The following is a 16,773-nucleotide window of genomic DNA, read 5'->3' on the forward strand; positions in this document are numbered from 1 at the left end:
ACTCTTGTGTTCTTCCTTTCCCTGATGATTCCGCTCCTTCGCCCTCCCCGATGAAAGTCTCTGATTTATAGTTTGCTAGTTTTGTTTTTTCCCCTGATCCCTCGTAATGGTTTCCCTATGTTTCTTGTGTTAGTGATTATGCTTATTTCACTGAGCATAATTCCTTCCAGCTCCATCCATGTTGCTGCAAATGGCATAAGTTTATCTTTTGTCATTGCCAAATAGTATTTCATTGTGTATATATGTATATACCCCATCTTCTTGATCCAGTCATCTGTTTTGGGCCATTTAGGTTGTTTCCGTATTTTAGCTGTTGTAAATAGTGCTGCAATAAACATAGGAGTGCAGGTTTCCTTTTCAGTTAATGTTTTTGTGTCCTTTGGGTAGATTCCTACGAGTGGAATTGCTGGGTCATATGGTAGATCCATTTTTAGTAATTTGAGGATCCTCCAAATGGCTTTCCATAGTGGTTGGATCAGTTTGCATTCCACCAGCAATGTAAGAGGGTTCCTTTTTCTCCACATCCTCATCAGCACTTACTAGTTTTCTTAATATGGGCCATTCTTACTGGTTTGAGGTGATATCTCATTGTGGTTTTGATTTGCATTTCCCTGATTCTGGGTGATGTGGAGCATTTTTTCATGTGCCTGTTAGCCATCTGCATTTCCTCTTTGGAGAAGTGTCTTTTTAGCTCTTTTTGTCTGGATTCTTTATTTTGTTTTTGTTCAATTGTGTAAGCTCTGTAGATACCTGATAATCAGTCCATTAACAGTTTTGTGGAGTCTTTAAAGTCGTTTCTGAGATGTATGTCATGGAGGGTTTTGCCTATGTTTTCTATAGTTTCAGTTCTTACATTCAGGTCTTTTATCCATTTTGAGTTGTAGTAATCTAGTTTCATTCTTTTACATGTAGCAGTCCAGTTTGCCCAGCATCACTTACTGAAAAGACTGTCAGTGTTCCAGCGCCTGCCTATTCTTTGCTCCTTTGTCATATATTAATTGTCTATATATGTGTAGCTTTATGTCTGGGTTTTCAGTTCAGTTCCACTGGAATACCGTGCTATTGTAGTTTTAGGCTTTGTAGTATAGTACCTCCATTCTTCCTTTTTGTAGTCAGGAGCACTTTGGCTGTTCAGTGTTTTTTGTGGTTCCATATGCATTTCATTGATAGTTGTTCTGTTTCTTTGCAGACTGCTGTTGAGTTTTTTTTTTTTTTTTAAAGATTTATTTATTTATGCATGCAAGAGCTGGGGTACAGGCCAGAGATGGGGGGGGTGAAAGGATCCACCAGAGACAGTGGGGAACAGAACAGGCAGACTGACTGAAATATACTGCTGCGGGGAGCAGCGGGCAAGACAGGAGAGGTCTGCTCTGCCATGTGGGTTTCTCTCTGGCTGGCCAGGGATCGAACTTGTGCTGCAGAGGCTGCGGATTGCTTCATAAGTGTGGTGCTTAACCCCTTGTGCCACCAGGGGGGCCTGAGATTTTTTATTGGAATTGCATTGAATCTGTAAATTGCTTTCGGTAGAATGGCCATTTTGATGTTAATTCTGCCAATCCATGAGCAGTGACTGACTTTCCATTTCTTTGTATTGGTCTTTCACCTCCTTTGTTAGGTTTATTCCCAAGTTTTTTATTTTGGGGTATATTGGGGAGTACAATTGTGAATGGGATGGTTTTCTTGATTTCTTCTTCAGAGATATTGTTTGCATATGGGAAGGCTGCTGATTTTTGTGTGTTGATTTTGTGACCTGCTACTTTACTAAACTGGTTTATCGTTTTAATTAGTTTTTCTGTGGAGTTTTTAGGTTTCTCAAAATGTATTATCATATTCACAAATAGTGATAGTTTTACTACTACTTTCCCTATTTGGATTCTTTGTATGTCTCTTGCCTAATTGGAAAGCTGAACTCTCTAAACTTTGCTTTTTCTTGGATTTTGTTCCATTTACCCACTGCTCTCCCCCAACAGAATATAGAGTATACTTTTTCTATTATCTGAAATCGTATTCATTTATTTCTCCCTTTTATTTCAGCGAGCTCTTGCTAAAACTGGAGCCGAATCTATCAGTTTGCTTGAATTATGTCGAAACACGAACAGAAAGCAAGCTGCAGCAAAGTTCTACAGCTTCTTGGTTCTTAAAAAGCAGCAAGCTATTGAGTTGACACAGGAAGAACCATACAGTGACATCATTGCAACCCCTGGACCAAGGTTCCACATCATTTGAGCAGCTAGATGCATTATAGCTAGTGTTTATGTCACTAGTGTGTACAAATTGCCCCCATGTGCAGGGCACACAAACCCTTTGAGAAAATTTAGGTTTTTGTCTGTACAAAAGTCGCTGCCTTTTTTTCTTTTTTTCAGTATTTTAAATTTCATCTTTAAGGGAAACTGCTTATGTGGATGTTTGTGATGGAGAAAACAAACACCCCACAGATCCAGAAGAATAGTTCAGAGCAGATGTGTTCAATATTAGCACACATAAATGTTGAGTAACATCTGAGATTTTAAGAACTTTCCATTCCTGCATTGGAAAAGAAACCTTGACTGATAATTTTAGAACTATTCCTTTGACAGAAATTGTCTTTTAGACAGTAATCCCAGCAGTCGTCTTCGAGATCACTTTTTAGGGGTGGTACCCAAAGCAACAGAGTGGTTCTCTTGAGAGTGTAATTTCATAATGGCCAAGGGGGTGTGTAAAATGATGCTGTACTGATCCCCATCAGCTATAAAGAGATAGGAGTTGGTTCATAGCGCTCAGTTTTGTAAATCATTCCATTTGAAACTTTTTAACGAACCTATCCTGAAAAAACTGTTTTAATGAGATTCTAAAATGAGCCAAAATAGACTTTTTTTAGAGTAAAATCACTATAAAAAGCAACTTTCCAATAATTATAAATCAAAGTTTTTTTAAAAATGTCGGATATATTTTGAGTATTCAAATCATGGAAATAAGAATTGTTAATGCCAACTGATGGATCGATGGATGGAAAATTATACACTTGGTTGACTTTTAAACAGACAATGCTGTAAAAACTATGGCTTCTCTGATATTTATTATAAATTTTAGTACTGATCTCTCCAATTCTGCACACTCCCTGTGTTTGGAACTTTATTTTAGTAGCTTTGCAACAGAAATCCTATATCTGGTTTCCAATAATTTAAGAAAAACTTGTCCAGATAAAGTCATTATTACTAACAGACCAGGTAACAACAGAAATTATGTGACTATTATGATTATCAAAACATGTCTTAACTTTTTAGGGCAAAATTACACTGAAAGTTGTAGCTTAAGTGTTGGCACTTTGGGGGGTGGGGTGGGAGGGAGGATCACTTTTGAAACTCAGACTTCAGTGTATACCCAGTAATTTAAAATTATGTGAAATGTTTTAAATTTGTGAACTCGTAATTACTGTTTTGATGATTGTTTCTTGAGGATGGTAATTGTATAAAATTGCTATTGCAGCTTTATTTTCCATATGATGTGCCTGTAAACCATGGATTTCTCTCCCTTTGTAAAAAGACATTGTAGATAATTGAATGTTTGATTATAGAAAGGTCATTAGTTTCTTGTTACACATTTTGTTAGTCTGGTTTTGTTGCTTATCGGGTTTAATATTGTTCTTGAAAATAGTTGATGCTATGTTATGTATAACTTTTCTAATAAAAGTTGTGTTATAAGCTGTATAAGTATAACCAATACCTAATGGTTATTTAGTGAATTGTGTTCCCCAGGAAAAAGAGAGAATTATGCTTCATCTTTTGTTTGCCCTATCTTGAATAATTGTCCATAACTAAGTGAATTTTTCATGAGATCTTACACTGAAAAATGGAAGGTTAGACAAATTTGACCTCTTGGCTACAAGAAGAGTCATATGATCTGAAACTGAATTAAGACAAAAATGAAACTAACTGGCTGGTACTGAGGAATCTTTAAATACAAATTCTGTATTTCTTTGGCACCCTAAACTTAGTGTGAATGTGTTGATGATTGCCAAAATGCCAGGAAATCCAGATCTGAGAAGCCTACTGAAAACCAGTAATGTGGAGTGTGCCCATCTTTGCTTTAAAGTCCTGCTCGCAGCTAAGCCCTGATGTAGCTTAAGCATAAACTGCCATGCTGTTTCTAATAAGAAAATCAGCATTTACTAAGCACCAGTTATCCCCAGACCCAAGGGGGCCTTAATTTGGGGCTCACTGCCTATGCTAAAAAAAAAAAAAAAAACAGACTAGTAAAGAATCACCTAATTTGAAAGTGATGGTAGCTGAGAATTCAGATCTGCGGGTTGTCCAGAAAGGTTTCTCGAATTATAAAAGGCTTGTTACTAAGACTTGAAAGATGGGCTTGGCATAGTAAAATGAGATGTTTTAGTTTAGGTGTAGTAGAAACATGAGTGTTTCAGCTTGGGACTAAGCAATGTTAGGTGGAGACTTTGAAAGAATTTTATGACTGCCTTTGTCAAAGGTCAAGCTGCCAAGGGTGCAGTACAATGAGCAATGAGCCAATGTGGAAACCCAGCTTCTAATCTTAAGGACTTTACAGAGTTTATCTGGGCCTACGGATAAGATAAAATGAAAATCAGGTCCCACCAGTTTCCCAGAGTTGAGAAAATCCTATGAGCTACTTCAAAGCAATTTGAACAGCTGTTAGCTTTTGCTTGTTGGGTAACATTGGCTTTTGATTCAGGCCACTAAGAAAGTGCTTAGGCAAGTTTCCTACCCTTTCTGATCCTAAGGTACTCCATGAGAGAAAGACATCTCCACTTGGATGGTCCACAAGCATCTCAGTCCATCTTGGTGAGTTGTTCCTTCACCTTCCACATCCCATTGGTTTATTTCAACGCATTTGGCAACCTCATTCATTCAAAAGATATCACTAATTGTCAAAATTTTAACAATGCTTATATAAATATGCACTGAAGTTATAAATTTAACTCATAGCCGGGATAATATAAACACCTTAAGAAATGGAACCTTTTCATGTTAAAGGAATGCTGAAATAAAATAGCTGATTTGACTATTGAGCTAGCCAGTGTTGGCAGGGTGATAAAACAGAAAATAATTGTGAAACACCTTTAGTTAGATTCCTTCAGTGCTGTCAAATAAAAGCCACCTTGTGTGATTTTAACTTTCCTAGTACTCTCATTTCAGAAGGTGGAGTTAATATACTTAATCTAGTATGCCCAAAACACTATATTATTTTTAAATTTGGTTTTTTGTTTAATTTTTTACTCAGTGTTAGAAATCTAGTATGTTTTTCATATCTCAATTCACATGATTCCATTTCAGATGTTCGTTGGTCACATGTAAACTAGTGGCCACCATGCTAACAGCTCTAGCATGACATTAAATATTCACACAACCTCAAGATGGTTCTGAAACTGCACAGGGTTCAAGAATGCATAAAGCCTAGTTCTCTGCCTTCATAGTTTACATTCTAGCAGGGGGAGAAATAATTAACTGATTTTATACAAAAATCTAACATTTGAAAAGGTAAATTGTATTACTGATAGGCCAGTCAAAATAAGCCTCATTCAGAAGGTGAAATTCTGAGCAAAAATAAGGATGAGAGTATGGCTTTGGATACAAAATGGATGGCCTCAGTGATTATGTGAGATTTGAAATAAGTCAGAAAGTGAAGGAAGATGTCAGATAGTATAATATAAATCAAAAAATCAAACTACCGTAGGAGCGCTAAAGAATTCAGTGGTCAGCAGAGGGAATGGGGGAGGGAGGCATAGGGAGTATTGGCACAGGTGGCTTAGTGGAGGGTGAGTGGAGTACACATGGAAGAGCAAAAGCGTAACCCCAAGATTTAAAAAAAACTGAAAAAGACGAAAGAGATCAAGAGCTAGACAGGTGGGGGTGTCAAGTGTTTCAGAAAGAGGCTTTAGCAAAGACGGAAAGCTAAGTATGACACATCCAAGGCAAAGCAAGCCAAGACACTGGCTAGAACAGAGAGGGAACGTACAGGGAGACTGGGGGAGGCGAGGACAGCATAGCTGCTCAGGCTTTTGTCTTTTGCAGTCATTCAAGGAGCTTTAAAATACAACGCTCATGTCTTGGTCCCACTCCCTGCAGGATGGTTCCTTGGATTCCAGTTGCCCAATTAGCACAAAGCAGTTGAATGAATGCAAGGAGGGATGGATCTTACAAAGTAATGAGTTTTCTACCACAATTTTTGAGTACAATTGAAGGTCTTAGAAGCTGCATCATTTAATGAATGATTTGGAGTCATCCCCACCTACCCCTAGTGTTCAAACTTGAGAAAATCGCGAGAAGTAGACTGGTGTCTGCATCAAGTGGACCAGGGTTGCCTTAAGATTGTTTATTCAAAGGTAAATCTGGGTCATTGGTGCAGAACTTGCTGAACGTCACAAACAGTAGGCAGCCATTGTAAAAACACAACGGTAGCCGTTGTAAGAAATAAATCAATGCATTCATACTAGAAAAATGAAGTTTTCAGACTAAAATTTTGACAGAGTGGGATACAAAATAAGAACGAAGAGACTAAAGGTCGATGTAAATTTGAGGGAATCTGAATGAAATGCCAGAAGCACCTAGAGGATAATTTCCTAACCCTTCGGCGCATTATTTTTCCTGTCTTCAATGTTCTACAAGGGGAGCAATCCTGGGCTGCAAAGGCGATGACCTAGAAGATCCCTGCTACATACACTGATGGATAATTCAGACACTGGCTGAACATTGCTTGACATTGGAGAACTGGAAAATACCCTCGCCTCTAAATAGGTAGAATGGCAGAGTCACACTCCAGAAACCCCACCAGCAGCGCTGTGCTATACCCTTGAGACAGGACTCAACTGCCAGCTTCTTGAAGACTGAAGGACTGACTTGGACCTCAAATCTCTTGCCTACTTTTAAGACTCCCAACCAAAGAAGAGGACCCCAGAATATCTCATTTTGAAACCAAAGAAACTTGCATCCACAAGACTACATTGAACAAGGAATTGACAGGTGTTTGAGTGCTCATCACTACTATTGCCCTCCTGCTCAGCACAAAGGGAGCAGGCCAAATCACTCATCTCCCTGTCTTTTCCCTAAAAGTCGTCTGTTTTCATGCTTTAAAAGCTACTGCTTTTCTTTTTTTTTTTTTTAAGGGCTAGCCACCTAATTTAGCACACTTACAGGGTCTGACCGTAACCAATCCCAGAGGTTAGGAAAACCAGAGGACACTACACCTCTTGCTTTAACACACTGCAAGTCGCCAGTATCTCCCTGGATGGAGCTGTACCCATAAAGCTGTACCGTATTTTGTGACTGCTGCCTGAGGAAGGGCCTCTGTTAGCTAAAAGTCTTGCTTTCCTGAGTCCATAGGAAATGGAGTTCTTAGGCATTGTTGTTTGCAGTTTAAAAAAAGAAAAGATTAAAAAAATACCTAAGTTATGAAAAATGTTTTAAGTGTAAGGTGTATGTCTTCACTCTGTGAAATACGCACACCCCTAGCTTGTCCCTGTAATGAGTGAATGCATACTTTCTCAGCTACTGCCTGAGGATTCAGCTTCTAAGCAGCCCTCACCTAGGTGCTGTTATCCCCTCTGTCAGCGATCTAGACACTGACAGATCTAGCCATACTCTCAACTACTAGGATCCTGTCAGAGCAAAGAATGCTCCTGGGAAATGCACAGAGACTTGAGAGGCAATTAGGAGCATGGGCTGGATTTACGAATAGGTTCATCTCTTACATGAGACCACTGTATCAGGACAGAGAGGTGGCTACTTTAGTGCACAGAAACAGAGTCAGAAAATGAAACTGGGATAGTTTTGTAAACATGAAAATAACCCCAGGAACAGATCATAAAGAAAGACATAAGTGATTTAACTGATGAGATTTTAAAATAATATAAAGGTGCTCACTGGAGTCAGAAAAACATTACATTAACAAAGTGAGAATTTTAGTAAGGACAAAATACTTTAAAATATCGAGTCGAAGTGACTGACTGGGAGAATAAATACTGACAAATTCAATACAAGTGTTAACAGATCAAGTGAAAGGATCAGCAAACTTAACAGAGCAGTGGGATTCATCCAATGAGAGGAAAAAATGATGAATATAGCTTAAGGGACAGAAGGGATACCCACTAAGACCAATACACGTTATTACGGGGATCTCAGAAGGTGAAGATAGAGGCAGAAAAGCTTATTCAAAGAAATGATGGCTGAAAACTACCCTAACCTGGGAAAGAAACAGAAACCCATTTCTAAGACATATAAAAGATACCAAACAAGATGAATCTAAAGGGGCCCACACCAACACAATAAAGATTAGAATAATATCAAGCAGGTTTTCTGACTATAATGGTATGAAATAGAAACCAATTATAAGACCGACACAAGAAAATTCACAAATGAGATAAAACAACATGCTACTAAATGGCCAATAGGTCAAAAAAAGTAGATCTAAATAAACCTTGAGACAAATGAAAATGGAAATACAACCTACTTATAGGATGCACATCATGATTAAGGGGGATGTTTTCCAGGGATACAAAGATGCTTCAATATATACAATTAATTAACATGTTAAATCACTTTAACAAAATGAATAAAAGTCATATAATCTCAATAGATGAAGAAAGAACACTTGACAAAATTCAACATTCATTGATAATTTGAAAACTCAACAAAGTGGCTAGAGAGAGAATGTATGTAAACATAAAGGGCATATATGACAGGCCCCCAGCTAACAACATACTCAATGGTAATAAACTGAAAGTTTTTCTTCTAATATCAGGATCAAGATAAGGATGTCAACTCTTCACTTTTATACAACATAATATTAGAAGTCCTAGCCAGGCAATTAACCAAAAAATGTAGAATAAACAAGTGTGGTAAAATTGCAGGTTACAGAATCAATATATTATAATCTTGTGTTTCTACAACTTACAATGAACTACCAGAGAAATTTAGGAAACAACTTCATTTACAATTGCATCAAAAATAAAATAACCTAAAATAAAGGAGGTATAAAACCTGTATATGAAACACTAATTTTTTGAAAGAAAATGAAGATGGAAAAAACAAAAGATATTCCATGCTCTTGGATTGGAATTAAAATGTTAAGATGTCCATACTACCCAAAGCAAGCTAAAGATTCAATATAATCCCTATCAAAATTACAATGGCAATTTTTCACGGAAATAGAACAATCCTAAAATATATATGTAACCACAAAGACCCCAATAACCAAAGCCAGCTTGAGAAAAAACAAATCTGGTAACATAATTCTCCCTTATTTCAAACTATATTATAAAGTTATACTAATCAAAACAGTATGGTATTGGTATAAAACCAGCTACAGAGGTCAATGGCACAGAAATGAGAGCTTAGAAATAAACCTTTTTGTACAGTTAATTCATGACAAGTCAAGATTATAGGATGGGAAAGATGAAAAGTCACATGTAAAACAAACTGGATCAGCACTGTGGGAAAACAGTGTGGAAAGTCTCACAAAAACAAAACAGAACTACAAAATGATCCAACATTTCCACTTCACAGTATGTTATTTAAGCACATTTTAAATGTGATAGAGGATTCAAAATTGTTTTTAACATATACAAGCCACACATCTGCAGACAGATCCAGCACATCCACCTCAAGCTTGTGGCTTCTGTTGAGCTGAGTATGAGCACTATAAGGAAAACAATTTTATGCCACTAAGCATGGGCAAAACTCCCTAGATATTTTTCTCAGTCACTGCTTCAAAGAGTGTAGTCTGGCTGCTACCTCTTTAAAGAGTAGGGTTTTAGGTTTTCCAAAGATCTAAATTTGATTCTTTAAATCCACAGGGAGAATTTTTACCTAATTTTATGCTTCAGATTATGCTCTGCTAATACCTGAATGATAACTATTGTAAAAGTATTATGTAAGCATATAATCTAATGGAAACCACTGCTGAGAAGCAGGGCTATAAATATTTAAACCTAGAAACAGAAGCCTCAAATCTCCCAAAGCTAAACAATACAGTGATTCAGAAATGGCATGAATATAAGAGACACATAGGAGATTGTGAATCTGTAGGTTTGAAATTTGGCCCAGGAATCTGAATTTTCATTAAGCACTTCTGCGGTTCTGAAGCAAGCAATTTCCAGTTGATATTTTCAGATACCACAATTTAGCCTTATGCTTAGAGCTTATTTCAAGCACTTGCCAGCATCTGGAGCCCATGGTGGGAGGAAGGGTCCTCCATGACCAGCTATTATTTATGCTCTAGGACTAATCAGTTTTCAATTGGCCAACAGCTGTTCAGCGGGATATTCTCATACAATTCAAGGATAGAATGAAGCTCTCCAAGTTGAGTGAACTGGTACAGTGTTTTTTCCAGAGGGCATCTAGCCAAAGGGGTTCTCATGTCCCATTCTAATTATCCCAGCTGCTGACTGTCTCCTGTGAGCTAGGGAAATGAATAAAGGAGCCAATGGGTGGAAATAAGCATATCAACAGTAATAATCAAAACAGCACTGGTTTCTCTTTATTGAATAAATTTCACCTAGTGGTTGAGGGCATGGGATTAGAGTTAGAGAACAGTGAACATATTATCAGCTTTGCCTCTTAACTAGACACCAGTTTGTGTCAGAGCTTCTCTAAGGTTTGGCGTTCTCCTGCAGAAACTCTTAAGGTCCTTGTGAGGATTAAATAACAGTGCAGTCGAGGCACTTAGGGTAGCGCCTGGCGAGTGGTAAGTGCTCTGTGTCTATTCTTTATAACTCAGGCCACAAATACTGAGAGCTTTTACTCTGAGCAAGGCATGATTTCAGCTGCCAGGTGTACTAACATCATAAGAGAGACAAGGTCACTGCACTCACAGAACTACATTCATGGCAAGTTCAAGGGTATCAGAGCAGTTTCTCAAAAAAATAAGAACAACAACAAAAACTTCTCCTTGATTTCTCCACAGAAGTCATTCCCCCATCTTCTGTTTCAAAATATTTTATTTATTTTTTTTAAGATTTATTTTTATTTATTTATGCATACAAGAACTAGGGTGTAGACCAGAGGTGCGGGGCAGTGGTGTGGTAAGAGAATTCACCAGAGACAGAGCGGGGGGCAGAACAGGCAGATGCACTAAAATACACTGCAGAGGGGAGCAGCAGGCGAGACACAAGAGGTTTGCACCATGTGGGTTAGCTCCCTGGTGGGGGATCGAACTCAGACCTCTGGCAGTGACAGCGCTAAGCCTAACCCCTGAGACACCAGGGAGGTCCTTTTTTTTTTTTTTTAAATTAAATTTTTTTTTATGTTCCCCATACAATTGCAATCTCCTTATTTTAACCCCAATTCCTCCTTTCTCTGCACCCCCCCCCCCCCGCATAGTGTGTCTCTGGTTCATAGTTGTTTCTTGATTTTGTTTTTTTCTTTCTTATAGCTTTTCTTTTTCCTGGTCCCTTATTTAGGTTTTCTAGATTCCTGCTATGAGTGAGACCATCCGGTATTTTTCTTTCTGGCTTATTTTGCTGAGCATGATCCCTTCCAGCTCCATCCATGTTGCTGCAAATTGCGTGTGTTTATCTTTTTTGATTGCTGAGTAATATTCTATGGTGTATATGTACCACATCTTCTTAATCCAGTCATCTGTTTTTGGGCATTTGGGTTGTTTCCAAAGCTTAGCTATTGTAAACAGTGCTGCTATAAACATAGGGGTGCAGGTGCTCTTTGGAATTGATGTTTCTATGTCCTTTGGGTAAATAACTAGGAGTGGAATTGCTGGATCACATGGAAGCTCTATCTTTAGTAGGTTGAGGAATCTCCACAAAGCTTTCCATAGTGGTTGGACCAGTTTGCACTCCCACCAGCAGTGCAGGAGAGTTCTTTTTTCTCCACATCCTCACCAACATTTGTTGTTGCTAGTTTTTTTTAATATGTGCCATTCTCACTGGTGTGAAATGGTATCTTATTGTAGTTTTGATTTGCATTTCCCTGATTGCAAGTGATGTTGAACATTTTTTCATATGCCTGTTAGCCATTTGTATTTCCTCTTTGGAGAAGTTTCTTTTTAGCTCTGCAGCCCATTTTTTGACTGGATTATTTTCTTTGTCAGGGACATCCTTTTATTTGTTTATGTATATCACAATATACAGTCATTTACTTGCTTGTCTTTTTCTTGGCTACTTGACTTATGACCTTCTGTCTGTAATCTCAGAACTCAGCACAGTGAAGCATTCTGCATCAGGGTGTGATAAATTTTTATTAGATTCAGCATTGCCAATGTTGAAGGACAAAAATAGCTGAACAAGCCAATGTTTGCAGATATTAGTTTTGGGACTAGACTATGAAATTTTACTGTTTTAAAAGGTTCGTTCTCTTTCCTTAACTGACAAGAGAAACTAAAAAGGAGAATAACTTATCTGCTAGTTTCCATTTCCCAGTGGTTACGACTTGTTCCATGGAATATTAACTACCTATCCCTTCTAAGACCACCAAAGAAGTCTCCTGCCCCATCTGTGAAGGCCACAGCCTCCTACAGGGCTTGTTCTTGAAAAGGTGGTCAGAATCCCTTAGCAGAAGTGGTTGAATAAGAACAAATAAAGGCTCCAGATTCAGGTGATGCATTGACCTGTTTGGAAGAGAGTCCCTCAGTATTTAAATATGTGGTAAAATACAGAATACCTGATTTGGGGTTTTAAATGCCCCCAATCATTCCTGGTATGAAATTTTGTTTTCCAGGAAACTGCTAGTTTGTTGAACTATAAAGATTTCCCATGACCTGATTAAAAGAAGAAAGCAGAAAAGACTGTTGAAATGCCGTTATTTGGAAAACGCAGGACTATAGAGAAGGCTCTGCTAAAAAGGACAAACACTAGCCTGCTATCTGTAGAAAGTCCAGCAAGATGGCTCAGCTTAAGAGTTCAACTGAGGGGCCTCCCTAGTGGCGCAAGGGGTTAAGCACAGCTCTAAGAAGCTATCCACAGCCTCTGCCGCACGAGTTCCATCCCTGGCTGGCCAAGGAGATACCCACATGGCGCAGCAGACCTCTCCTGACTCGCCCGCTGCTCCCCTTAGCAGTGTATTTCAGGAGATCTGCCTGTTCTGCTCCCCACTCTGTTTCTGGTCAATCCTCTCACCCCCACATCTCTGGCCTTTACCGCAGTTCTTGTAGCATAAATAAATAAACCTTTAAAAAAAAAAAATTTCAGCTGAGGTTACCAGAGCAGGCAGGTAACTATGGTGGCAGAACTATGGTGCTTGCCTGTAGGTGTGGTAACATACACCTGAAGAAGTGGGATCCTCCATTTCTGAATGATACACAGTCTTGTAAATCAATGTTAATACACAGAAATTTCAGTGTTGATGTGTTGGTAAGTCATAATCTAATCTATCCTGATAACACTGAGGCCATAATATAGACAGACCTATTTAAATGACTGAGTTGGGAACTAGAACCAAAATTTCCTGGTTTCCAGACATGCCCTTTTACTATAAAAATTAAAACCTGAGGGCCTCCCTGGTGGCGCAGCGGTTAAGCGCTGGGTTGCGAAGCTGCCTGCAGCCTCTGCAGCGCCAGTTCGATTCCCGGCTGCTCCCCGGCCACCAGAGGAGGGTCCCACATGGCGCGCAGACCTCTCCTGCCGCCCGCTGCTCCCCTCAGCAGTGTACTTTGGTCCTTCTGCCTGCTCTGCTCCCCACTTTGGCTCTGGCGAATTCTCTCATCCTCCCGCGCTTCTGACTGTACCCAGTGCTTGTATAAATAAATAAATAAATAAATAAATCTTTAAAAAAAAAAAAAAAAAAAAAAAAAAATTAAAACCTGACTCTGATAAGGGCCAGAGTTTCTATTGCACCATTTACCATGTGTATGGGAATGACTCCAAAAACCTATCCATGAAAGACCCAGCACATATGGGATATCTCTTAAAGGATTTGGCAGGGCAGGTTGGTTGGAAGCAGATATAAAGACCGAATTCCCAAGCATACCCTGCATGGGACAAAGCTGAAATGTCACTAAAACTAGAGAGCTAGCAGAGGGCTTGCCAACCAGCCCCACAAGGTAACATGAATTACCATAGTTCAAGGCCTGGCCCTCAGGCTTATCCAATTTGGTCAGCAACCCAAAGCATAATCATTGTTCTGGATTCAACTTAGAGTACCCAGTTCAAGTTCACTTAAACCAAAATCTCACTTGTTAATTTATAATAAGAAATATGACAGCAACTTGGCTCACGATTTTGTTGGCCTGATTAATCATAGTATTCTCATAGTTGACATATCTGGTCACTTCTCCATCCTTGAAACATATTCCTGATCTGGCTTCTGGGATATTTTACTCTCACTCTCTTGATCATTTATTTGTTTTTCCTTCCTCACTAGAAATTCATTCTCAGATTCCTTTGTTTATTCCTCTTCATCTCCTTATCCTTCAATTGGAATGCCCCCAAAGCTGTCCTTGAAATTCTTTTCTATCTGCACATTCCTTTGATAATTTCTTCCAGTCTCATGACTCTTAAATAGTATCCACATGCTGGTAACTCTCAACTTTGTTTTCCAGCTGTGACTTTCATCTTGAACTCTTGGCTGCCTATTAGATATATTCACCGAGTTATCTATTAAAACATCTCAACTTTATCCTGTCCGAAATTTACTTCCTGATCTTAGTCCACAAGCAAGCTCCTCCCACAACTTTACCATCACAGCTAGTAGAAATCCCTCCTACTAGAATCCTCTTGGACTGCTCAATTTTTTCCACATATCCTCCACCAAATTCTGTTTCTCTGACTTTGAAATATAGCCACTTCTTATTGCCTTTAGAATGGTCTCCCATGCCAACATCAACTCCCTGAATCACTCACTGCAGCAGTTTCTCTTTTATCTTAGTCTCCTCGCTCCTTCAAACTGGTCCCAACACTAAAGTGATTGCATTAAACTTCTGTCATATCACATCATTGTTTTGTTCAAAATCTTTCAGTGGCTTCATCTCACTCATAAAATGCCAGTCATTAAAAAGGTCTATAAGGTCCCATATAACTTTATTTTCTCACCCATTATCTATCCGGTCACATTTCCTACCTCCTTTCTCCTTGTTCAATTCACTTATTACTTTCCCACTGGCCAAAGCAACTCAAATCACCAAGCTCAGAGCCAGTGTAGAAGGGGATTAGCCAAGGAGTGTGGATTCAAGGAGGGAAATTATGGTGGATACTTTAAAAAGAATCTGGAAATATTATTTTTAAAAGAAAAAACTAGTTGGGAGCTCCTGTACTATAATTATCCTCAAAATATTTTTTTTAATTAAAAGGTTAATACTAGAGGAAAGAACTTTGTACAGTTTTTCAGGGAAACAAATGATTTAAAATATATATTTTTTTAAATTCTGCTTTTCTCTTGCTCAGTGGTCCTATGGGACTGTCAGATATAATGCCATATTCCAGTCGCTTTGACCCCACCCTCATAACTCTGGTCTGGCTAAAACTCAAGGGCTGGCCCAGAAGAGGTCACATGATGCATCATAACCAATCAAATACCTTCCCTGAAAGTAAACTGTGGGGTCTGAGGTTGGGGTGGGAAGGGACAAAAAGTCCTTTGTCTGTTGAGGAAAATAAATCTGGAGATGAAAGTCAGTAGCCATATTTTATTGCACATAGGGAAAGCCTGTCTACAGAATGGAACTAATCTCCCCCCGCCAAAAAAAAAATATATAGTGGCAAAAAGAGAAGCTAACAAGTGGAATTGATTCTAGTTCTTGTTTATGAGGCCCCCCTTCATCACAATGCCCTTTTATGATAAATAGCCCTACGAATTCCTTTTTCGTAAGCTAACTTGAATTGAGTTTCTGTCATCTGCAACCAAAAGCTCTGATTGATTTGAAACCAAATAATAGCTATTAAATAAACCCATCTTTTCATTCTAGCCCAATCATCATACTTAGCTGTCAACTCTTAAATATTTCAAAACTCCACTAGAAAATGCACTGTCGTGAGGGGCATGGAGGAGGAAGAGAGGAGAGCTTGAAAAAAATGAATGAGTTGCTGAGAAAAGGAAACAAATAAGATGAAAAATTACCACTCAGAATGGCCTGACAGAAGGAAAAGGAGACATAAATGGAAGACTTTTGGCAGCCGAGAAAGTAAATGGAAGGATAAGAAAGATGACATGGAATACTAAGAACGGTTTTACGTGCAACACTCGTAGGGGTAAGAACTCAGAACAATGGCTATGGGGTTGTCAGTGGTTGTCTTTGGAAAGATAGACTCAACATCATCATGAGAAAGAAACAAGGGAAGAAAGAGTGATGAGCCAACTACACGTGGCACATTAAATTGAAAAATGACTTGTGAGGAGAATTACTGCTTGATAGAAGCACAGCCCTGTTACTTTTAAATGTTGGTATAATATCAAGGACGCACTAGGATGATACGGGCTTATCCTCACACAAGCTTTATTGTGGGCCACTTTCCCAAAGGATCATACTGTAAAGCATCATCTAGAGCAATTATGTTCCAACTCTTAGTTCCCTTGGGCTTATGGCTACGTTCTGTCTTCCAACAGCCCCCTACATTGTTTCCTCCCAGTTTTTGTCTTTGTTTGACAATGTTTTACATAATCTCACTAAACAACCAAATCCAGACCAATTTTTTTTTAAAGATTTATTTTATTTATATAAGAGCTGGGGTACAGGCCAGATGCGCAAGAGGGTGAGAGGATTCACTAGAGACAGAATAGGGAGCAGAACAGGCAGACGAACCGCAGACACTGCTGAGGGGAGCAGCGGGCAAGACAGGAGAGGTCTGCTGCGCCATGTGGGTTGCTCCAAGGCCAGCAGGGA

The 16,773-nt window shown here is 38.9% G+C and overlaps 1 protein-coding gene across 1 annotated transcript in view; it reads left to right on the forward strand.

The window, feature by feature from the left end:
* The window catches only part of RAD21 (RAD21 cohesin complex component), a 29,049-nt gene extending 23,878 nt beyond the window's left edge, over positions 1-5,171 (forward strand). The window contains exon 14 of the mRNA XM_037502485.2: positions 2,035-5,171. Within this exon, the coding sequence (XP_037358382.1) occupies positions 2,035-2,226 (192 nt within the window). The 3' untranslated portion in view covers positions 2,227-5,171. The remainder of the gene's footprint in view (positions 1-2,034) is intronic.
* The last annotated feature ends 11,602 nt before the right edge of the window (positions 5,172-16,773 follow it).

This window comes from Talpa occidentalis, unplaced genomic scaffold (genome assembly GCF_014898055.3).
Source record: "Talpa occidentalis isolate TD23 unplaced genomic scaffold, MPIMG_talOcc4v2.1, whole genome shotgun sequence".
Taxonomy (NCBI): Eukaryota; Metazoa; Chordata; class Mammalia; order Eulipotyphla; family Talpidae; genus Talpa; species Talpa occidentalis.